Source organism: Hippocampus guttulatus, chromosome 15 (assembly GCF_054856545.1).
Source record: "Hippocampus guttulatus isolate MCC_2025c chromosome 15, RoL_Hgut_1.0, whole genome shotgun sequence".
Taxonomy (NCBI): Eukaryota; Metazoa; Chordata; class Actinopteri; order Syngnathiformes; family Syngnathidae; genus Hippocampus; species Hippocampus guttulatus.
The window spans coordinates 9,222,531-9,246,980 of record NC_141275.1 but is presented as its reverse complement, the minus strand read 5'-3'; the positions used below and the strand labels follow the sequence as shown (position 1 = coordinate 9,246,980).

The 24,450-nt window shown below is 43.3% G+C and overlaps 3 protein-coding genes across 3 annotated transcripts; 1 reads left to right on the top strand and 2 right to left on the bottom strand.

The window, feature by feature from the left end:
- Nucleotides 1–720: 720 nt before the first annotated feature.
- LOC147193724 (short transient receptor potential channel 2-like) lies at nucleotides 721–6,579 on the bottom strand. Its single transcript, XM_086131017.1, has 12 exons — nucleotides 5,579–6,579; nucleotides 5,237–5,437; nucleotides 4,967–5,131; nucleotides 4,704–4,878; nucleotides 4,429–4,629; nucleotides 4,190–4,352; nucleotides 4,012–4,104; nucleotides 3,056–3,248; nucleotides 2,830–2,957; nucleotides 2,675–2,744; nucleotides 2,459–2,564; nucleotides 721–1,858 (listed from the first exon to the last, which is right to left on the bottom strand). The coding sequence occupies exons 1-12, from the start codon at nucleotides 6,248–6,250 to the stop codon at nucleotides 1,098–1,100; spliced, it is 2,928 nt and encodes a 975-aa protein (XP_085987143.1). The 5' UTR covers nucleotides 6,251–6,579; the 3' UTR covers nucleotides 721–1,097.
- A 797-nt stretch (nucleotides 6,580–7,376) lies between these two features.
- rb1 (retinoblastoma 1) lies at nucleotides 7,377–23,926 on the bottom strand. The gene is made up of 27 exons (XM_086131045.1): nucleotides 23,674–23,926; nucleotides 23,120–23,240; nucleotides 22,582–22,685; nucleotides 22,111–22,245; nucleotides 21,984–22,022; nucleotides 21,863–21,912; nucleotides 21,543–21,653; nucleotides 20,965–21,110; nucleotides 20,796–20,873; nucleotides 20,306–20,415; nucleotides 20,147–20,221; nucleotides 19,651–19,738; nucleotides 19,449–19,565; nucleotides 19,297–19,353; nucleotides 19,095–19,126; nucleotides 18,882–18,958; nucleotides 18,555–18,781; nucleotides 11,394–11,509; nucleotides 10,961–11,127; nucleotides 10,231–10,376; nucleotides 10,052–10,156; nucleotides 9,850–9,963; nucleotides 9,276–9,421; nucleotides 9,175–9,205; nucleotides 8,919–9,061; nucleotides 8,762–8,808; nucleotides 7,377–8,635 (listed from the first exon to the last, which is right to left on the bottom strand). The coding sequence occupies exons 1-27, from the start codon at nucleotides 23,781–23,783 to the stop codon at nucleotides 8,565–8,567; spliced, it is 2,763 nt and encodes a 920-aa protein (XP_085987171.1). The 5' UTR covers nucleotides 23,784–23,926; the 3' UTR covers nucleotides 7,377–8,564.
- On the top strand, nucleotides 12,121–14,129 carry LOC147193723 (lysophosphatidic acid receptor 6-like). The gene has a single exon (XM_086131046.1). The coding sequence runs from the start codon at nucleotides 12,558–12,560 to the stop codon at nucleotides 13,638–13,640; it is 1,083 nt and encodes a 360-aa protein (XP_085987172.1). The 5' UTR covers nucleotides 12,121–12,557; the 3' UTR covers nucleotides 13,641–14,129.
- Nucleotides 23,927–24,450: the final 524 nt, after the last annotated feature.

The following is a 24,450-nucleotide window of genomic DNA, read 5'->3' as shown; positions in this document are numbered from 1 at the left end:
TAGGCACATCTGCACAATCTAATGATATCTGGATACATGACCTTGAAAATAAAAAATCCTTTACAGGGATAACGCTACCTAGTTCTGATTGTTCAAGACACAATAATTCAGTGTTGATTTTAGCACTTGCTCTGTAGTATGCAGTGGTAGAGCTAAATAGAAAACCTTGGAACGTGAAATATGCTTCGGTGCGACAACACATTGTATTTTACCTTACTAAAACCAGTAAACATTCAGGGGCTTAACAGGAATCATAGTTTGGATTGTGTGACAGCATGCAGTAATTCATTGTCACGTATTTTTGTTCTTAATATGTCTCTGCACGAGATTAATGCTGCTTGGTTGTTTTTTCACTGTGGAGTCTCCCACAACAGACACAAATAAATGTGACATCAACCACATTGCAGTTGTGTGGTTGCTTGAGTTACCAGACAGGGAAAGCAAGATCCAAACAACACCGGCATGTTTTCCACCGGTGGAGTTTGGATGCGATGTGCCATAGGGACATGCTTCAGGTGATAAATTAACAAAGGCGACCTTGTGGGAGCAGAACGTGTTAAGCAAGCTGAGACCTGCACCGTTACCCTTTGGCATTACGGGTCCGCCTGCCGAACAAACATGTGTGTCCTTGTTAATGAAACGAAACAGTAGGCATTTTGTAAAACTCAATTTAATTGTCTTGAGAAATGTCAATAATAATACATGAGTTTGATACAGCACTTTTCTAGAAACTCAAAAGCAAATAAGACATAGGAAACCCACACAGACAAGGGGGAGAACATGCAAACTCCACATAGGCAGGCGGGAGTCGGAATCAAACCCTGCACCTCTGCACTGTGAGACAGACATGCTCACCAGGCACCCACCGTGCCGCCCAGGATAATACAGAGAAGCAGACATCCATGGAGTCAGTCTAAACTCCTTTGTAACTTGCAGGAATATTAGCCGTTTGTCACAGAGGATAGAAACGAAATGCCCATGAGCATTATTGTCTGTCTACATGTTTTGCTCCACCATTTGAGTTCAAATATCTGTTTATTACCTAAACATTTGTTTATGGACTGAAATGAAATGGATATGAACAAGTGCCAAATATCTTACTCAACGACTGTCTTGCCGCCGATCTCATCAATGGATGCCTCCCCATCTTCGGAACCAAATCCTGTGTCCCCGGAACTGCTGCTACCAGATGGTGACGGTATTGTCGTCTGACTCAAAGGATTCTCACCGTCATCACATCCTTTGCGGTTATTCGGCTCAAACTGTCGCCCTTTCATCCATCTGGCCTCCACTTTCTTTTCTTCTAGCTCGATATCTTTAAACGGATTAACCATGTTCTCTGTGTCAGCCTCCTCGTTGATGACTTTTTGAACTCCTTTAGTGCTATCAGAAAGTATCGCATTTTCTTCTTCTGGATTTAAATGTGCCCCCGCGGCGATCTCCTCTGGCTTGTCACTTATGTTAGTGTCGAGCTGCTCTTTTTCCAGTTGAACTCTACCCTCCTCCATCTTCATTAAATCTCCGTGCGACACCGGCCTTGATCTCGCCTCTTCACACTGGCCCCAGTGATGCCCGTCTGACTCCTTCACATCCGCTTGGCCTTTTATTTCATCCTCCTCTTCCGCCTTGTGATGCACCGTTACGTCACGGGACATAGTTTTCTCATCCGGCTGGCTGTTAAAGCCTCTGAAATTGTTTTTGGCGCCGATGATGTATTTGCCGAGGAAAGACGAGCTGCCCTTGGACGACGGATCACCCGCGGGGTGTCCCTCATCGAGCAAATGCTGGTGGACCACTTTCAGGTCATTGTGCATCCTCAGGATGGCTTTGCTCAGCTCAGTGACGCGATTACCAATATCTGATGGGGAAAGCATCACATGAATGCAAATTATTTGAAGGGGAAAAGTTTTCATTTGTATTTGGGATTTGAAATATATATATTTCAATGACACGAGTCCTGGAACATTTCTGACAGACCTTGGACAACGTTTATGCCCTCAACATACAGTAAATGAATGAGTACACCCCAAGGGATTTGGAGTATCTTGAGTTTCCGTCAGAATCAATAAGAGAGAGAAAGTACTTTCATAAATGTGGGCCAGTGTTTGCAATTAAAATGTATACGGACAAAAATGTAAATATTCTGACAAGTGCTGGTAATGTAGGAAACATCAAGTGCAGCAAAGCTAAATTTCAGATGGAAAAACACTCACATATTTAACAAGAGGTTGTGAAAAATCTGATGGGGTTTTTTTCTATTCAGTGATAAATGCATTTTAAAAAGCTTTTTTTTTTTCATAGGGGGCGCACTCAATGATTAGCATTGAAAAATAAGATCAAAACCTAAGCGTATGGCTGTCGAGCAGCGTGCACCGTAAAACTGAATGCTTTGCATTTCTTTGCCGTGACCAATGAGTAAGAAACAGTGGCCGGACTGTCAATGAATTCCATGCGTTACCTTTCCTCTTGGTCTCTTCAAACTCCCTGCGAGCCGACTCGATGTAGCGCTGCACCAGAGCTCTGATCACCTGCTGGCGGTACGGAACCTGGCTGTCCTCTGAGCCCTTTTTTTGTTGGAGACCACAAATACATAGTTCTAATTATATGCGTAGCGCATATAAGGAAAAAAATAATACACGCTCATTTTTATTTGTTTTGTAATATGAAATCTTACCAAAGAAGCAATTGGTGGGTATTTCGCAGAATCGCAGTTTATGCAACAGCAGATACGCTGAAAGATGCGCCTGATAAAGGAGTTCAAAAAAACAGATTAAAACAGATGGAGGAAAAAAACGGTCAACTTCCTTAGTGGGATGTGCTTTTGCTCACCTTAATGTGTAAAAGAAAGCTTTGGGTGATGGGATGATGTTGAACGGGACAGGTATGGTGAGTCCCTCTCTGAAGTAACTGAGATACAGCTTGGACCTGGCAAACTTCCACTCCACATCTGCATCGTCCTAAAATCGCACGCTAACGTAAGAGTGTTGCTACTTTTGGATCGAAATCCATCCAACCGCAATTCTTTAGCGTTTGTTCCCATTCGGGGTCCTCTAACCTCGATTTTCTGAAAGGAGTTGGTGATCATTGCAATAAGCATGTTGAGTAAGACGATGACAATGAGAAGCGTGAAGATGCCGTACAGAATCCGTCCAACAAATTCAGCCAGTACAAACTGCGGCATGTCCACGTAGTCCTGGTTGGCCACACCGAACATGGTCCAGAAAAGAAAGTGAAAGGTCTCATTAAACCTGCAACGAAAAACCCAAATGAAGATCAACGAGAAACAAATCTCAGGACAAGAAAATCTTTGTCTCAGTTCAAGTGCTCAATAGACCCGGAGGAATAATTTAGATTTTTATGCCGATTAAAATTAAATTGGCAAGCTGATCACAAAATTGCCGTCAGTATTTTATTAGTATGTCATTTTTTTTCTCCACAGCTTCCCAGATAAGCAAAATGTCACTGATTATCTCTTGTAAGACTTCGTAAGTTATTACAACTGGACTCATCTTCCAGCTACGTGAAAACTTGTTTGTGCACCCCCCAGTAGGTCAATACTGTAAGTTGAGAGGTTCGTTGTTTTTAGTGTATAGCTCTACTTTACGAACGGCAAAAGGAGAGATGGAATCCTTTGAATACAGTTTTATTGACAAGAAAAAAAAAGCCCAACTCCTTCTTCCGCTACTAAAACACTTCCTGTTTCCTTCAGCCAATCAGACGCTCTCAACATAAACATGTTTCAGAAATTATCAAAGAGAATATAATTTAGGTAACTTCAACATCAAGACAATACTGAAATGTTCAAACATAAAATGATAATAATTAACAATTTAAGAAAAACTCACAGTACTATCAATATCTGCAAACGGCAAGCTAGCATTTTAGAAATTAAGAGGGTGAGTTCGTGCTGGCCTAAAATGATTTATTTTAAAACTGCTGTCAGACCTAACTCGACAAAAACCTTTATTCCTACAGAAATTATTCAAACCTGGTGAAGCTTACACTGCTCACCTGCCAAGATGCGGAGAGATGACATAAGGGACGTAGACATTGTTGATACCGCATAGGAAGGCCGTTCCGATGATCATGAGTATGAACATGAATCTAAAAGCCGCAACAAAGATGACGCCGAAACTATGAAGACGGATTCGTTCGCGCAAAGGGCATCGCAAAGAGCGCGCGCGGTCACCTCATCATGTCATCGATCATCTTGCCAATGGATATCTGGAGCGTTCCGAGGGACTCGTGCGCCGGGAGAATGTAGGCCAGCCTGGTGAAGCTCATCATGCTCGTCACTGCGAACAGGACCTCCGCGATCAGCTGCGGGTCCTCCTGATGCCAGTCGGCACGCACTGCCGCACAGAAAGAACCATATTAGCGAGAGCCACTTTTACCAGATGAGGCGACAACCCCGTTTGTTTTCCCAACCCGTCTGGTTGAAGTAGACGCACTCGGCCGAGCCATTACTGTCAAGACAGAGGAAATGACCCTTGAGCATGATGAGCACACGTAAGGCGAAGGAGGCCAAGTACATGCTGAGCACCATCATGTCTAAGCAGTTCCACCAATCCAGGAAGTAACTCCTCAGGCCCTCGATCCACACTTCCTTGCACTCATACCAAAAGAAACCTGAAGAGACAAAAGCACCTCTTGGCTCAAGTACGACTTGAGAGCCGTTGACGGCGATGAGAGCGTGCACCCACCGACCACCCAAACCATGTGGAAGGAGCTGTGCAGGATGTTCTGTTGCCGCGCCGCAAACTTGTCCCGATACATCTCCATGGTGATCGATTCACCGAGTAACGTTATGAGGAACCACAGGTAGGAGGCGGAGTGAAGAAGGAACTTGATTACAGGCGTCCTTAGTATCTTTCCCACCTGAGGCGGAGAGTCAACATTTGAAGGACCACAGCTGCCCCCAGCCCCAAAAAAATTTTTTTTGAATCGAGAGCTGACTTTTGCTGACCTTTGACTTTGGCGCAATCCAGTAGGCGAGGCAGAGGAAGGGCATTGTGAAAAAGATCCCAACAGAGACAAAGAGCTTCCAAGCTGTCCTGCTACCTCTCCAACCCGCCAGGTTGCCACACCAGATTGAAGACAGAACTTGTTGGCAGATGGGGTGGGCGACAAACTGCACAAATGCACCCATGCACACAACACGTACGGCGAAATGATGGATGAAGGCGCGTGAGACTGATCCGAGTCTTCCCCGTCTCATCACGACATCTTCAGTCACCTGCTTCTGGTTGTAGTTGACGGCGAGGCGAAGTCTTGACAGGTTTGGGATGCCCTCCTCGAAGGCCTGCTCGTCCAAAGCCTCTTGGCTCTCGTCTCCGCAGCTGTTGAGAATGGTGGTCACCTCACTCTGGTTGCGACACATACCCAGCAACTCCACGGCAAACTCTTGACAGAGCTCCTCCAAGCCCAAATACTGAGGCTGCATGGGGAAAAGGAGCACAGATGTTGATCGAAGCAGGACTCGAGCCGGCCTCAGACTTGCGAGGCAGATATTCTAACCACTAGTCCATCATGTTGCTAAGAGGCAAGAAACGACATTGGGGGAAAAACAAGCACCGACCTTGAACTCCGGCTCGTTACGAGAGAGTTTGCGGAGCTCTCTGCTGAGACTGAAAGCGCTGAGCATGGCGTCGTCAGAAGTGATGGAGAGGTAGGCGCGGCTGGCGATGCCGCGGTAGGTGTTGATGCGGGACAGGGAGAACTTGAGCAGGTCGTACTGACGCCCGTTGCGGCACTCCAGGCAGGCGCAGGATATCTTGTGCGGCCACGGGATGACGTGACCCTTTTGGGTGAGCATGGCGACGATGTCGTACAAATCTTTCTGGCACGCCAGGGTCAGCGGGGTCACGCCGGGGGCAAACTGCGAGTTGTCAATGGAGCGGTCGAAGATCGCTTGAGAGAAGGAGCGCACGTCCATCTTGTTTCCTTTCTCCTGATCCAGGCGGTCCAGCAGGAGCTTGACCACTCGCGGCTGGTTGGTGTCCACGGCGACGAGCAGGGCTTCGTGAATCTGACGGAAATCAAACTTGACCCCGTGGAGGAGCGCGTCCATGACGCAGTCACTTCCCAGGCGGATGGACAGGTTGAGGGCCTCCCTCCAAAGGCGATCTTCAGAGTCGTCCAGCTGGCGGACGATCCCATCGCCGGTTTTGAGCAGACTGCAGACCAGCTCGATTTTCCCTTCCTGGATGGCGCCGATGAGCTCTGGCGGGAACTGCATTTTCTTGTTCATGATCACGCGCCATTGATCCGGCTGAGACACAGTACAGGTACATTAGAACTGCTTTCAGTGGTTCACTTGTGGATTTTTACCATATGAATGGTGGATGCAATAAACCAAAATATTTATCAAGCAATTAACTCGCAATACCGCTTGTACTCATTAGATGGAAGGGTGAACCCTGGAGTCTCAGTTGACCGGTCAGGAAGTGAAGGACACCCTGGCCTGGTTGCCAGACAGCCAAAAGGCATTAAGAGGTAATAGTAAAGACCAGTGATCAACGTAAACTAATGTCTCCTTTTGTGAGCCAAGGCACAAATTAGAATAATTTGGGGGGGAAAAAAATGCGTGAGGAAACCGGAGACCGTCCCTTAACAATGAAACAGAAAAATATTTTTACACAAGTCTAATAATACATAGGACTACTCACCGTGAGGTTTTGCATCCCTGATAAACACACACACACACACACACACAAACAGACAGGAACGAACTTGGGTGCGATTATCCTGTTCCACGCAATCCAAACAGATGGAAGGGACAAGCCAAGCAAGCACTTTGGCGTTCCGTGATCATGTGAAGCACTCTGTAAGGAACCTACACTTCCATCAGTTCCCCATGGGGATCCAGCCAATTAAAATGTAACCTGCTCCAAGTGTTTCTGTGGCCTCCTGCATTGAAAACAGAGTCTGGGTATCAATTAAGGTGGTTGTTACTGTACAGGCGGCAGATGTCATCATTCCCGGAGGAACTGGAGGGAGTTCAAGAGAGTGCAAAAACAAGGAAGATGTATTTATAAAGATCGTTGACGTTCACATCTGGACTATTGTTAACATTTTGGTGCTTGCTTTGCTTATTAACCACATGATGTTGTCTTCCACAGTGATACATAGTCAATTCGTGGTGTGAATCAGCCTGCTTCCAAGACTCCAGCATTATGTTAGCTTGCTTGCTGGCTACAGTATATTCGTGCTTGAAACAAACCCAATCTTTAGTGTATTATTCTACTCATTCAGCTGGGCTTCATGAGTTATACCAGTAGGGGGTGCTATAGACTGCCTAAAACGAAAACCTGTATTGATGCTTCTTGCGTGTGAGTCAAGGAAGTTTTCATTTAGAGATACTGTACCAATTTCAGTTTCCTTTCCCCAAGCGGTTGTGTTTTATTGGTTTGTCGTGAAATATAAACACTTAAATCTGGCCGTGGTATGGCACAGCTGTTTGACAGCAAACAAGATCAAGTACTTTACTTTGTGATGTGCTAGATAACAACTGAAGGGCAAGGATGAGCTCAAGGGAAGTGAAGGGTGAAAAGTGGTGCAAAAACCCTGAAACAAATAACGACTTTAAAGGCAATATTTAGAACCATTTCAAGAAGTTGCTTAATAAAAGCGAAAACATAAAATAAAAGCTACGTTTGACTTTAAATCTCTGATAAATAATGGTAAAGAACGGTCGGATTTTTAGCATCATGCAAAACCTAGGAAAAAACAACTTGGATGCTCAGTCACCCAACACAATTTTTTTTATAGCTATATTTTTCAAATAGGCTCAAGAGGTCCTTCCATCCACAAAAGACAATTAAAATGCAGACATGTGGATGATGAGCAAACCTGATGTTTTGTATTTGTGCCCAAATACCCCCACAAAAATAATCATTGAGCTCTGCAAATTCTCAATAAAAAAAAAGATTCAAACGCAAAAATCTGTGCGTTTATCGTGTTACTGAAACCTCATCTCAATAGACACAGCGGATAGAAAGTACCCAAGGTACTTGGATTGAAACTCTACTGTTTAAAGTTGAAACAGTGGCAGTTTTGTGCTAATCCCAGTTGAGTGTTTAAATGTGAAAATTTCTAATTGAATTGGAAAGGTTATAGGCCACATAAATGTGTACAAAATTTCGATTTTCTTCCTGATTTTCTTGTTTTTTTTTAATATTACAAAAACCTGACATCTGAATATGCGCATAGACTTTTTTTATATCCACTGTATCCTGATTTAACAAATGTTGCATCATGATTGAACCATTTCAAAATAACATTGTGAAAAATCTACATCTTGCCAAAAAAGGTTGCTCAAAAGACAAGTTAGCACTGTGTCTTAGTAATGTTTCGAGTGATATTTCAAACGCAAATAAAAGAGGCACATATTCTAACTGTAAACGAACAAACAAACAAACAAAAAAACAATTGTCATTTGGTTATCCCCAAGCCTGATATTCACAAATTATTCCTTAAAGAAATGTTAAATAAAAACTAAAAACACACTAAAAAATGAGAGTTCACATTGTGACCAAGAGCGCGGGGGACAGCTCAGTAGATTCTTAATGGTGCTCCTTTCGGGATTCCGCATCTTCCTTCATCTTCTGTTCCTGCATGCGACTACGGGCGGAGGCTGGATAGAAAAGTAAACGGGTGTTAGCGGGGCAGTCAACTGAGCGGTGCATTTTGACTCATTTATGAATGATCCATGTTGAATTTGATGGCGTGAACACCAACAGAGTAGTAGTTACTTGCATACTTAAATCGTGGAGCCTCTGGATCAGTGTTGAATCTCCATCGGATTTGCTATTGAAAGAAAAAAAAATGCACAAAAAAAGAATTGCATCAAAATGCATCAAAAAATATTTTGGGATGTCATTTCCTCTCAATGTCACACAAGGGGATTTTTCACCAACCTGCCATCGGGCTCATCTTGCCCATCAACATCAAATCGTAACCTCTTCAGAATTTTGGGGGTGCCTCCATAATCTGAGGTTCTCTTCAAAGAGCGATCGCCGCTGCTGACCATCTGGTTGATCTTCTGGAAGCGATTAGGCGTCTACACATGTCAAAGTAACATGGAGAAGAAAAAAAAAAAAAGAACGATATTACAATTATTCATCGAGAAAGTTGCAAAATATGCATTGTGGAAAAGAAAACAAAGGAGCATACCCCAAATGATTCACCGATGGAAATCAGCATTCTGCAGAGAGACAAACAAGTTCAGTCAAGCAGACACAGACATTGTTGCGGAGCCACTGTGAGGCGCTGACCTGCTGCGAGGAGTCATGATGCCCGGGGAGCGGGAGCTCTTCATCGGCGAGATGTACACGTTGCTGCTTCCGGGCACACGCAGAGGGGAACTAGGAAATTTATAAGGGCTGCGTGGGATTTGTGGGATCGGAGAGAGAGTAGGCGGCTGGAGGGGGAAATAAAAACAACCGGCATACCATATCAATATGTAGAAACTTGAAGAACAATAAATTGACCTTGTTAAATGCAACCAATCAATTTAAGCTATTGCAGCAACATTTGACAAGACATTTATAGCTTTGGATTATTGGACGAGGGCATCCCTTGTTATGAAATCCATATTCGCTTTAACTCATCCAGTACCAGCCAATTCTGGACCAAGTCTGAAAAGACGTTTAAAAACATCTTTGGGAGTGAATGAGTTAATATGTTGCTGGAATTGTGACAAATCCATCTTTGAGTGTAATACATGAAGCATGTTTAACGTTTGATGATTGAAACTATGAAAAAAAAACCCACTACAAAGCAAACTGAATGGAACGTTATCACTTGGTGGAAACGTACGTAGCACAATATTTGGGTATTTTGCCTTACTCTTGTGGATGCATATTGTAGGATGTTGGTTTTCAGCCTCTGCATGAACACTTGATTGTAGAAGACGATGATGGAGTCGTAGTGATCTTCTGCGATCAGCACATGCTTGAAAGTCTGGACATAAACAGACATGTTGTGAAGCCTGGGGGGAAAGCAGGAGGGTGGGCGATTAAATATGAGGCTCGTTGAAAGAAATCGTCACCTCCTGGTTGGTGTTGGGCATGTTCTTGTACGACGACACGATGGCCTTGAAGCGCAGATCCACACTCTTCACTTTGCATATGGCATACATGGCTGACATCATTAACTAGAAGAGAACATGTGGAGGGAGATCCTGAGTGGGTGAAAATATTAACACACAAGATAAACTCGTCAGGCTACCTGGTCGAGGTGGCGATCTCTCATCAGCTCGTACTTGTGCTGCAGAGTGTGCTGGAAGAGGGTCCAAATGATGGGCTCCAGCTCCGGATAGGGGGACAGCAGATAGGAGCAGAGCATCTTCAGCCTGGTGTAGGCCAGGCGGTACACTGCAAGGACGGAACCGAATGAACATCGGTGGCTCTGTAAGAATTCGGGCCGGACGCATATTAAATGACGTGGCTGAACTTGACATAAGTGGATAAATGCCCACCCGCCAAAAAATAAATAAAAAATCACAGACGATCCTGTCACCTGCTAACTTGCAGCAAAGAACAGCAAAATGCAGCAATTAGCGTAGGGCTGGGCAATAATATATAGCGTGAGCGATACCTGATAAATATTTAATATTGTTTAAAAATCAGGAAGTAAACGCCAACCACACCACTCGGCGTGCTGTAGGCAGAAACTACAGTCGAATGTTAGATGTGTGCCACAAGTACATGCACCTACATTTGGAGCACAAAAGCATCTCTGACTACCAATATTCTGATTGGCATTTTTCATCTTGATAGTTGTATTTTATTTCATTTTCATCTTTCATCAATTTAATTGCTTTTCTTATTAAAAAAAACTAAAAAACATTGTAAACCTCGCAACCTGTGTATTGAATTTCCCTTAAAATGATGGTTGATGATGTATTTCTTCCAAGTAGATTTACACGGAAAAATAAAGTTTCAGTATTGAATCATACATTTTTTATAGAAGAGGCTGAGTGAGTTGGACTTCAGGTGCCGAACATTCTGGCCCGTGGCTTGGGGGGCGGGCTGGCTCGGTGCTGGAGCGGCAGCTTGAGCGCCGGGTGTGGCGGGGGACTCGGGAGGCACGATGCGAAGACACGGGCGAACGGGGGACAGATAGCTGGCACAAAAGAAAAAAAATTGCAGTGTAAAAGATGTTGAAAATGCAAGGTGACCAAGATTTCCCTCAGACATTTCAATAGGTACGCGCACGCAAATCACCACCGTGTAGCTTATCCGACTCAAATTTAGCTGTCTTGCTATCCGCGTAATTAATCATATTTCCAAGTGTGTACACAGAGAGCCTCGCTTATGAAATTGGTGATTCTGATTCATGGCGCTTTTGCAACATTGAAGTGTTGGCACCCAGCAGGCTGGCAGACTCACAGGTCAGCAGCTGTGTGGTTGTGTTGCAAGGGCTGATTGAAACTAGCGGGCGCCTCCGCTTGTTCCACTGCGCCGCCCTCGTGCTCCTGCTTCAACAGCTCGAAGAGAGGGGAATCCTGTGAGATGTGAGAAAAATTAAGAAAACACCAATAAAAAAAAAAAGACATTCCAACGATAGTTGCCTTCACAGACAGCCCTTTTTAAAAAAATAAAAATAAATAACCAAAAGGCACTTTTACCGTACCTGCACAGTATACTGGTTTACTTTTCATCGGTGCGATATCGTAGTATTTCACTTTGTGCTTTCTCACTTGGAATGTCGTGTGAGCCAAGCCCAGTTTGCTCTTTTAGGCCTGCAACTTGTGCGCGCTTCTTTTGCAGCCTGACCACATCCTGCCGAGCCAATGGCATTTGACAAACCCAGCTGCAGTCTTCACTGACATTTGGTTCGCTAGCAAAGCCCGGTGTTGACTTTTTATAAAACCGAAGTGATATATATTCTAAAAAAAAAAAAGATCATAAACATTCTTGTCAGCAGTGAGGTCAACCAGCTTCAGAGAATATAACGCACACATAGAGCAGCCAATAAAAAGGAAATCCACATATCGTGGCATAACAACTTCCTACACTAATATTGAAAATGAAGGTAAGTGCAACAACAGTCGAAGTGGGAAGGCTTTGGCCCGAGCTTTCGGCTCCTCCCTTTTCTTTTGTCTTGGATTATCTGACACGCTCGCTCGCAGCTTGTAAAAGACCTTCAGACCAAGTAGGCTGGTTCCAGGAAACACAGACCTGATACAGTAACAACGACAAAAAAACGGAGGGGGATCACTTCATGTTTTGTACAGCTGAGGACAGACTGCCATGTGTGACTTAAGAAACGGGAACGAAAAATCAACTGAAGAACAAAAGTGATCAGACTGAGAGCTTCCCACTATCGGCGAATATTATACAACGTGCTAGGATGAATACGTTTGGATCCAGCAAAAGGTATTGAGGAAGGTTCTTCATCATTTTGGGGCCTTTTTTTTTTTGTCTCTCCCTAGGCAAATGTAAACAAATGGACGGTTACGGACTGGTGGTTAAACGGGTTTTTTTTTTCGACTGGCACAGGACACCTTCTCCACACTGTAAATATTACAGACTCACCAGCTGGATTTAAAGATGTATAACAGTACACTGAGCGCCGCGCACACTTCCATGAAGTGCAACAAGAGCGACGACTTCAAGTACCCTCTGTACAGCACCGTTTTCAGCCTGGTGTTTGTCTTCGGATTCCTCTTCAACCTCATGGCCGTCTACATTTTTGGGTGTACGCTGAAGCTGAGGAATGAAACCACCACGTACATGATGAACCTGGTGGTGTCGGACTCTCTCTTTGTCCTCAGCCTGCCTTTTCGGATCGTCTACTTCATTAAAGGGGAATGGATGTTTGGCAGCGAGCTGTGCAAGATTTCCGTGGCCCTTTTCTACACCAACATGTACGGCAGCATCTTCTTCCTCACCTGCATCAGCGTGGATCGCTTCCTGGCCATCGTGCACCCATTCCGCTCTCAAAAAATTCGGACCAAGCGGAACGCCAAACTGGCCTGTGTTACGGTGTGGGTGCTCGTTCTTTCTGGGAGTATCCCCACCGGGTTCCTTCTGGACACCACGTCACCCAAAAATGTCAACTCTTCGTCCAACTACTGCTTTGAAAACTACTCCAGTGACCAGTGGAAGTCAGAGCTGTCCAAGGTGGTGATGTTTATCGAGACGGTGGGCTTTGTGATCCCACTGATGGTCAATATTTTTTGCTCCGTGAGGGTGCTACAGACTTTGAAGAAACCGCAGACCATCAGCCGCGGAGGCAGCATCAATAAGGCAAAAGTTTTGAGGATGATCATCGTGCATCTGCTCATCTTCTGCTTCTGTTTCATCCCCTACAACGTGAATCTCATGTTCTACTCTTTGGTCCGGACTAAAGTCCTCAAAGGGTGCCACGTGGAATATGTGGTGAGAACCATCTACCCGATTTCACTGTGCATCGCCGTGACCAACTGCTGTTTCGATCCCGTTGTTTATTACTTCACTTCGGAGACCATTAAGAGCTCCTTCAAACGCAAGTCCGCTGCGTGGCACAACGGCGTCAAGCTTCTCGACAGGTTGCAAGGGGACAGCACCCAGAGCACCCCAAATTCTACACCTCGTCTGGCCTTGAGGTCTCTGAAAACCAGGTTCATGGACACAAAGGGTTCTAACTCTTAAGACAAATCCACAATGTGACGCCTTGAGAACTCATGAACAGACACTTGGTGAAAAATACAAGGACTCGCAACTGAAACAGCAAGAGCAAAAGACACTGAACGGACACGAATGAGTGGGAATCAAGACGCTGACGCTTATTCAGCACATAAAAAGGAGGACATTGGAGGGTATCAATAATCGTGTCATGGTGTCGAGACAAACAGAATTTTATGCTGTACTTTGACTGACTTGTGACACTGTGCGCAAGTGACAAGTAGAATTTTTCTGCACATGAAATGTAGGGCTGTTATTTTTTTCTTTCTGTGCTGAAACCAGTATTAGAGTTGTTTTGATGTACTTTTCTTTTACTTTCTTGATGTCAGTTCTATGTACTTGAGGTCCCGGAAGGCTTTCAGGCACTTTATGGAGCGCTACACCCTCAGACCGCTTCATTCCAAAAGTACTAAATAAAGCAGTTAAGGGCTGGACTTTGCTTGATAAAGAACTAAATGTGGTGTGGCTTTTTTTTTTAAATGGATCAGTCGCTGCTGTGTAACCAAACTATAAATCGACACAACTGAGTCATACATTTAATTACGTCACCACTGACAATATTCTGACTGGCTTATGCCACAAAGGCACAATGACTCAAACAGCTTTCGGGTGTGGTCAATGATTAACAAAACCCAACGACTAGGCAACCTTTTAACATTACACTGGCTCTGAACTGAACAACTTAAGTGAAACAAAATCTATCACAAAGCAAACTTTGGGCGCTTTGCTTTTATCGATCCGATATATCACAATTGGAACGTGTGCCAGGTCAAATGAAGAATCCCGAATAGCTAATAAATTACAAATTGAAGATTTATTCAACTCTGGGGAATCAATCTAACTGGAAACTGACAAAAGTGAAATCAGGACAAGGGGACAGGGTGTAGCTCTGAGTGCATGCGAAATAGTTGTCCTTGCTTGCAAGACTGAGCGTTACAACATTCCTGTCAGGAAGCTTTGCCCGAGGGTCTGCCCCAACACGGGGGAAATGCTTCACTACCTGTAAAACATCAGCATGCAAGCAACAACACGCTGCGAGAAACGTGTTGAATTCTTTCACCAAAGTTTACGTCAGACTCGCAGGATTGCAACCCAGAATTAAAACAACGTCCCATACGACTGAGTGGAATATGGAATTATTCCTATCAAAGAGGAATAGAAGTCGTTTAACCTATTCAGAGGTAATGAAACAAAAGACCATTGGCAAAGGGCTGAAAACTATATATATATTTTTTTTAAATTAAAAAACAACAACAACATTTTCAAAACCCTGCCACTAGTTGGTGTATCATGATGACATCATTGTGTCACTCCTTCTGGTCTGTACACTGCACCTTGGTCACAAGGTGGCGGTGTAAAACAGACGGTCACCATGACTAAGATGCAATAAGAGTTGCTTTTCATCGAGGATAATGTATTGATCCCTGTGAGCATATTGTCTGTCTTCATGTGTTGCGCCTCCATTTAGATTCAAATACACACGCTTGATGTTTACTTTGATCGCAATAAAACGCTTTTTGAAGAACCGTTTATTATTTGCCAAACGGCTGCCTGTTATGAAGCAAGTTGCACTAGCAGCCACCATCTCGTGTTTCAGTTTTTTTGCAGACGAGTCAAAGCAAAAACACGGCTCAGCAATGGCTTAGTTGTTTTGAGTACATTTGTTGGTGTTTCTTTGACAATGTGCAAAAAATACATAGCGCTGCTACTTTTTTTGTCACAAAGAAGATGACGCATATAATCAGGTTTACTACTATTTCATCGAGTGTAAAGACATCTTAAATATATGATGTACACAAATGTACATTACAGTATTTTCATAACCATTAGTACCTATTTATGATTCAAAGTAACACACCTACTTGAGAGCAACTCAGTTGGTGGACAAATTAAGTTAATGGTTAACCACACTTAGTTTTTAACAAGCAGCCATAAACGGGCGTCCTCAATTTGCATTTCATTTTGAATGTTGGTCACAGTTTCGTTATGAGGTCGACCTCAAACAATGTGATTGGTTGCCTACTCAAGGTTCAGGTGACCAAAATGTAACGCGAAAAGAACAATGTCAGGCTTGAGGGAGAAGCGAGAGAACATGCCAGCGTGGATGTGTTGTGCTACAGCATCCTAACTGCCTCGTGCTGCTGATCACCAGCTAAGAAGAAAAACGACATTGGTATCGTGTCAAACATGCTGGTGAGTGAGATCCTGATCACTTTCAATGCTATCCATTCACGAAATGAAGATCGCGTATTATGATGTTTAAAATAAGAATTGCGTACAATTTAACTTTGCTACTCTATCATTGGTGTACACTCATTTTTGCACTTCATTAGCTCAATAAAAACATTTGCGAAACGAAAAAATCTAATTTGCGACAAATGAACCAAATTTCAGGGAGTATTTTGTTATGTTAAAAAAAAATAAAATAAATAAAACAAAACATCCTGGAAGGAACCCCAAGATGTTCTAACAAATCGGTTGGGGTCTATATACACAACTCGTTTAGGTTGTGTCATGTACATTTAAAGGCAGCTTGGGTAAAAACTTTTGTGTCATTTAAATTTGGCCTAAGATGTTATTTAAATCCCCTGTGCAGTGCTTCTCAATGATTTATGTCTCTCCCCAGGAAGAAGAAAACATTTAGCGCCCCTCTAACTCTGCCGTAACTATGAATAATCATCATTTGTCGATGAAATTGATTCAAGTACACAGTTGCATAACAATGATTACTATATATATATATATATATATATAATCATCTGGCAACGAAGAATAACTTTAAAATCCTCAGGGGGTGTCGGGGGTCAACCCACTACTTAAGGACTGCTGTGTGTTTAGATGGCCTCTGTCAATGTACACTTAATGAAGCCAGTTGTCCACCACTTTATGAAGTTTCCATCTGCCACTAATTTGATTGCTCCACCAGAAGCCCATGAACATGTTCCAGCTTCCATTTTATGTTCTCGTAAAACGACCTCATTTCCGACAGAAAGAGACGTAGGGGTTTACGGCATCTCGAGTCATGGAGGTGTGGAACATAACTGAGCCATCGCCGTCTGCCAATCAAAGCGCATCTTGGTCCAGCTGCACCGTGGACACAAGCTACCGCTTCCTGTTCTACCAGGTGACCTACAGCATCATCTTCCTACTGGGCTTGGCCACTAACAGCCTGGCTCTACGCAGACTGTGCAGCGGCTCTCGCTGCGCCATGAACAGCACGGCCATCTACTTGGTCAACCTCTCGACAGCTGACTTGTTTTTCATCGTCTCGCTGCCGCTACGAATTTACTACTACCGTCAAAAGGCCCGCGCTCTGTCCTCAAAGTTGGAAGATGCTTGGAGTCCTGGTGCGGCATACTGCCAGTTCACTTTCACACTCAAATACATCAGTCTGTATGGGGGTATTTTCTTCCTGGTGTGCATCGCTGTCGACCGCTACTTGGCTGTTGTGCGTCCTTTTGCGTCATCACGACGCAGGGAGCGCAACGCGCGGCTCTTGAGTGGGGCGATTTGGTTTTTGGTGCTGGGGCTTAGCGTGAGTCTGCCTGCGTTGCGCTATGCGGCGGCCCGCCGGGACCAGCCCTGCTTGCTGGACCCGACGTCACAGCGCCACCGCAGAATCATACTAGCAGCCCTGGGTGTGGTGATGACCTCGTTTCTGCTGCCCACAGCCATCCTACTCTACAGCTATTGCCGGATGCTGAGTACTCTGCGGCAGGCAAGACGCGGCCCCCGCCGTGGTCGCCGGTACACTCTCACCCTTATTTACTGGGTGCTGGGGGTCTTCATGATCTGTTTTATCCCCTATCACGTCAATTTGCTGGGCTACACGCTCACGCACGTGGGGGTGCTGCCCAGCTGCGGCCTGGCCAAGGTGACAAAGGTTGCGCACCCAGTGGTGTTGTCAGTGGCCAGCTTCAACTGCTGCCTGAACCCGCTCATCTATTACTTCTCCAGTCGCTTTCTGTACAGGGAGGTTCCTGGCGCAAGAAGCAGCGGGAGCCACTGATATGGGAAAAGCACATTTCACTTTTTGACTGGTTCTGTGTCGACCTCTATCAATGACACCACTTCAATGCTGGAACCACTTTGTCCACTGCCTCAGATGCATCAACTATAGTTACTCAACGGGAGTAAAATGTTCACATTTATATTACTGATAAATGGGCTGACGTGTTGAGCAGCCCTTTGTCAGCAACAAAAAATATTCAAGAATGAAAAAAATAAATAAGCACATTTGTCGATTGCTCATGCGAGAGTAGATGAAAAAGGAATAGGATTGCTAATGAGGCAAAATATATCAATATCTCATTTTCTCAATTAGGTAAGATCAGGGCAGCACGTCTGCCTCACAATTCTGAGCTTCTGGATGTTCTCTGTGCTGGTGTGGAATTTATTCCTGAAACATGTTAGGTCAATTCAAGACTTTAAATTCAGACTACATGCGTATGAATTTTATCACTGCTAGTTAATATTTGCCTTGCGAATAATTTGACTACCAGCCCGGGTGCACCACCTCTTGGTGGTAATACGCTCCACATACCGTAATCCTTGGCCCTACTGACGCTGAAAATTGATGCATGGATAATACCATCGGCAAGAAAGCTACAAAATATCAAGCAACTCAATCCATCTTGATGTTCAAAATAAGCCAATCACAACATGCCAGTATAGCAAAGCCGAGCAGGTGACACAAGCCTAACGACACCCATTTGCACAGATTTGAGCAAATGTCCAGTGACTTCTTTTATCCTGAACAGTTCAGCAAACAAAATGTCAAGTACTCTCTGGAATCACCTACATAAAAACATGCATGAGACTAAAATTGACTTTCACCGTTGCTCTTTTATGTTTGTATGTGAGTTGTTAAATCCCACTGACCGTCTTCCATGCGATCCGTTCCATGATGAGGTTCTCGCAGGTCTCAAGATGCTTGACGATGTCTTTGCTCAGAGTCAAATCTGCTTTGATAAAACTCTCGATGACTTTGTAAAAGTCAAAAGCGCTGAGGTTCAAAACATCCAGTATCCACGGAAAGCACAGGTCCGCTTCGCCAGGAATGCCACCACAACGGCCATTATTGTATCCCCCGGTCTTAAAACTGCTCTCTAATAATGAGAAGCCAACCAATGTTAGGATATGCCCAGATTCCAGACGAACGTGATCTTGATAGAGTCCATTTTAAAACTATAATGTTTAAATACATACCTCCGTATGTTGCCATGACAACCTCCAGTGCACAAGCCAAGAGTGATGTGTGGAATGTTCCGTCATTGAGGAGTTTACTGAAATGGATTGCAAGTGAATTAAAGCCAAGAATGCTTCACCAAATATCACAACGTGAAAAAGGAATTCAAGATTTCTAAAAATCAGCTGAAGTAGAAATGAACCCATGATTACAACATTTCAAATCAACAGTACCTGAAATTTTGCACAGAAAGTCGTTTCTCTTCCTGGAGGGGGCGAGAGAAAGTAGCATCAGTTCAAGTGTCATTCAGTTAAACAGGATTCATGATCTAATATTCATCTTCTGAATCCAAATTTATCAACAAAACCAAAACAATTGCTAAATGGCACTTCTGGGGGGGGGGGGGGGGGGGGGGACTTGACTCAAATACTGTACCGATTTTAGCATCGCCTCCATGACTTTGTAGTACAGTTTGACACCAAGTGTAAACCTCTGGTTAAAAAAACAACAACAACAACAACAAAAAACTTTAGGCACAATACTTGGCACAAACGTTGCTCAGTGTCGACTTGACTATGACTTTATACCTGCTTTCCGAGAGTGATGCAGCTCGGGCCAACTGCCTCCGCAAACCTTTGGCTGAATTTTGTTCCCATTGTCTCCAAGCGCTTCAGGACGTCCCGAGTTGGGTCCACGGTACAGTTCTGATAACAAAAAAAAAAGAAGCAGAAAGTCACACAGGGACATCAGCCGCTATTTTAAGTACGGCAAACATTTGGGGAAACCCGCCTTGAAATAGGTCACTAAGTTGGTGGACGGCCGGTCGCCACGAGAAATGAGATCTCCCCTCAACTGCTGAATGGAGTTCATCGCGGCTCTGATGAGAAAAAAACAAACAGGCAAAATTTTATTTAAAAAACTTAATACAGTATATGCATGAAGCATATATTAATCTATGACTAACCTTCCCTTCATATACAGTCAGGCTGGGTATGTTCATTTAATAAATTGCAGAGATTGCTTGGGCATCTACTCGCAGAAGGGACATTTTATTTGCATTTTTAACAGTTTTTTTCTCCCACACCAATAACAATCGTTAAAAATATATTTTAAGTGTAGTGATTATTTGTTTCAGTGAGGGGTGCACATGTGAGTTCTGACATTTCACCCCGCGCCCAAAAAAAAAAAAAAAAAAAAAAAGCTGATTTATGATCTGAAGCACACCTAACAGATCCCGTTTGTTCTAATTTACATGACCACAACGCCTACTGTATGTGGTGCTCACCTGATTGGAGTCTGATGGATGGGTATGGCATCTTCTTCCAGCATGTTCTTCTTGGGCGTTCTCTCCACTTGTACCCTGGAGGGAGGATGTATGAATGAATGTTTTGTTTTCCTTAATTCCCATTACACCAGGAGCTAGTTTGGATTTCAAAATCCTTACGGATCCACTTTGGGCGCAACAAGTGTCTCGTCACCGTCCAAGAACAGTCGCGCGTCAATGTCTCGACTCTTGAGGTAGTGCTCTTCATACTGCTGGTTGATGCTACTGGCCTGCGGGGAGAAGTAAAGCTATGGGTTGAGGATGATATTGAATATAAAAATAAAACAACATATTTTTCGATATATTTTATTGCAATAATTGCAGCGGGTAACCTAAGTCGCTTGAATACGTTTCACACAGAAATTGTTTATTCGCCGGCGGCTGCACTAAGATACAGTAAATACTGTACTGGTGTGCTTCGGACGCATCAAATATAAAATACCGCTTGTCAGCAAATCGTGGCGTGCTATCAGCATAAAATATCTATTTCACTGTAATAATGCACAACGTTCAACAACTGAGCAGGCACCAGGAAGTGAGAACTAATGTAAACAGTATGGGCACAATAAGGCTAAACAGTCCTTGTTGTAACAACATTCACAAGGCGTACCTGAGGAAGTCCGGGAGCTTTGAGAAGATCCAGAGACACCAGGAAGGCGGAGAAACTGGTCTGATAGACATTTTTAACCTACAAATGCAATTAGCACGAAGAAGAACAGGGCACATCGATATTCAATATGTTTATCAAGTGCAGAGCACAAGACAAGAGCGACACAGACCTCATCCACATTGCATTGATTCTCCTTGCACAAGGTTTCAAGAAGCTGCATGTCCACCTCTGGCTCCACAGGGCGCGCTTTGGCGTTGTTTTGGTTGCGACGTGACGTTCGGGTGACGGGGATCTGGACTTTGCTGATGGCTGATTCTGAGAAAATCAATAAAGACGTGATTTTGTTCAGTGGCTGCCGAGTGGAAACGAGTTGCAGACTGTCAATGTTGCTGCACAGCCCAACTGACAAACTGGAACGTATTCACAAAATTCAATGTCATCAAACAATATTTTTTTTGGCATCAATAAATCTAGAAACCTACATATATACAGAGTGTCCCAAAAGACGCATTTCAATTCATTTTTTACCATTTTGTTTGACGTGAGGTCAAAGCAGTCAAATGCTAACGGCCTCACAGAAGTGTACAATTACCTTTGTCACACATAAATACCAATACCGTATTTATTGTACATTTAAAACATAACTAACTCAGCACCACTCAAGTGAGTGCAACAATTTACAACCCGATACCATGACATTGTAAGTGTCATATTTTTCCGTGTTCACCAATGAGAACGGTGGCTTACGGTAAAGAGGCTGGAGCATATCAGGAGGGCATCTCTTGATGAATAACTCGAACGTGCACAGCAGCAACTGAAACGATATGACCAGGTCATCCTCCATCTGCAAGGCCTTTCCTGCATGAGAATCATAACCACAATATAAGCGATCCACCGTTAGGCAACAGAAATGCAAGTATCACGACCACAACATTCCAATCCAGACACTGAAACCAAAAAGGAAGGACGACTGAGAAGAAGAACCGAGAGCAAAAGGGAAATAATTTCAACAAATGTATTTACAGCTTACCCTGGTCGTGATTCGTGTTTTTAAAAACTTAACTAACCTTTGGCCAAAAGAAACATCGTCCAGCAGGTCGGGGTGATCTCAGTTTCCCTGGAAAACCAGACAATGAATAATGCCTCAACATGCAACTTTTAAGCCAAGCAGGAAAGTGCTCAACTTACTTTGACTCGGCGACCTCAGCAAAGATCTTTTTGCATGTCCTGAAACAAAAAACATGATTACATTGGAAAAAAAATTTCGACTTCAAATTCGGCCTCTTTAACTGCACCGGCATGTGTGTTTACTCACTTCTCAAACCTCTGGTAAAGAGCCAGGGTCACATCATATTTGTTCTCCAAGCGTGTCAGCGCTGAATTGACCTTGGTGCTTATTGTGTCCAAGTTAATGTCCAACTTCCGAACCAAAGCCAGAAACTGCTTTACACTAAAAAGATTTGGAGAAGAAAAAAAATTAAAACATATATGAGCAGCAACCTAAACAGACTTCTTAACTTCATTGACATATCCATATCAAAGATTCAGTTCTTCACATTAGAGAGGAGAGGCAAATACTGAATTTAGAAACAAGTATCAGTGAACTGCAGTGTAACAATAATACAAACATTTCAAGTGCAGTGAGTAGGTTTCATAAATATGGGTCCAATAAACAGTCCGTTGCCAAATACAATACTTAGTTGAGCAGACTCATGTCAGCTAGACGTCCAATCAAAACGGCTTATATGCAGGTACTGCAGTAACATAATGAGACATGACTACTTACTTCATAGAGACTGCTTTTAGGACCTGAGTTACAGTGAAGGAAGCAGCATCCATGTCAGTCACGACTGCAAACAAAGATGCAGCCCACAACCTTTTTTGATCCTCCTAAAGTGAGATGTTTGAAAAGTTAAAAACCTTTGAAATCACTGAGGAATTATTTCAATGACCACCATCTCTCTAGAATAGAACTGAGTGGTTAAAACAAAGTGTGTCTAACTCTTAACACTTTTTATAACGAGACGCTTTCAGTTTTTTATTTCCTGCTATTACTTTTGAACAGACCAAAGGATGTAATTTGCTGGCCTTTTTTGGTTTTCAATTGTACACACGTCTTTTTTGTTCTGTTTCTATGTTCCAATAAAGCACTGAATTAATCAATCAATCAACTTCATTAAACTAGCCTACACCTTGACCAGCCTTTCCAATATCATCATCAAACAGATTTAAACCATCTGTCACCCCACTCAAACCAGTTAAGACTCACAAACAAAGGGAGTGGTGATAAATGACCTCGGGTTGAATGACAATGCCATACGTACAGCAAATTCATCCAGGGACTCCTGGAGACCTTTGTACATCTTCCAAGTACGGTCACAAACCAGATCGGACACATGAAGGCTCGTGCATAGAGCAACGAAGTCGGCATCCTTGTCTCTGTGCCTAGACAATGAGGACGGACAAACAAAAACACACACAAATCAATAAATAACATACGAATTATATCCACACCAAGTATGTCAACGTCAAGAAACGTTATTGTCTTGGTGAAAGTATCAAAAAATGTTGCTCGAACAAATTACCAACAAGATGAAGCGCAATTACATTAAACACATTTTGTTGAATTAATACTTTTCTAATAGGGTAAAACTAAGTAAAGAGGAGTACCTATGTAAAAACTCCCGCACTGGTCTTAGAGGTTTGTGCTGTTGTACCCAATGTATGTTTACTGTGAACGTAGCATCCGATTATAAAAGGACCTAGCTAGCTGAAGTGGTTAGTTTGTCAACAACAGTCTTAACATGACGTGAAACAAGTGTGTTCATGAACTAAACATGTGTTAAAGTGTCAGTTAAATGGAATTGAGGTGGCTTACTTTTTAACCGATAACTCCGTGCTCGTTTTAAAGTCCGGAGAGGAACTTTCAGGTCTCTTTTTCGTCTCTTTGTTTTGGGTCATGCCGGCACTACGCCTCTTAGGTGGCATCCTTGTATCCCGCTAACAAACAAGCAGATGCGGCAAGTCTTGAAGAATGTCAAATTGAACAATCAGATTGTTATTAATTTTTGAATACTGAATTTAAATCCCAAATCCAGAGGGTGTGTTTCAACAACACAAAACATGGATGATTTAAGGAAACCAATATTTAGCGTGCTCGATTTTAATCACGGGAATGCACGTTGTGTATAAAACGCCGTTTCGTGAGACTACTACGTGCCCACGTAGTTGTATAAAAACACATTTTATCTTTTTATGTCAGTAATGTCATTTGTATATCACCCGAAACCACTGCCCAACTAATACTAATATTAAATAACTGCAGTGCCCGTTAGGTTGGTTGTTTTGCTAAGTGAACAACAGCATCGTGTGACCGGAAGAGTATGAGCACCTACGAAACGAGCGAACCCAAACTCATAAGACAAAACCGCGGGAAACTGTACACGCAACATCCGCTGATTTGCATTTGTCCCGCCATCCAAACGTCACAAAGAGTTGAAGCGCTGTCTGTTTTAACATACTAAACAGTAAACTCATGATAACACTGTACTTATGTTAAGAATAAACGAATAATGTATTTATTGTACATTGTGGCGAGATTATGATTATTTAAATTGACAACTTCATCGTACGTGAGTTTCGGTGGATACAACTG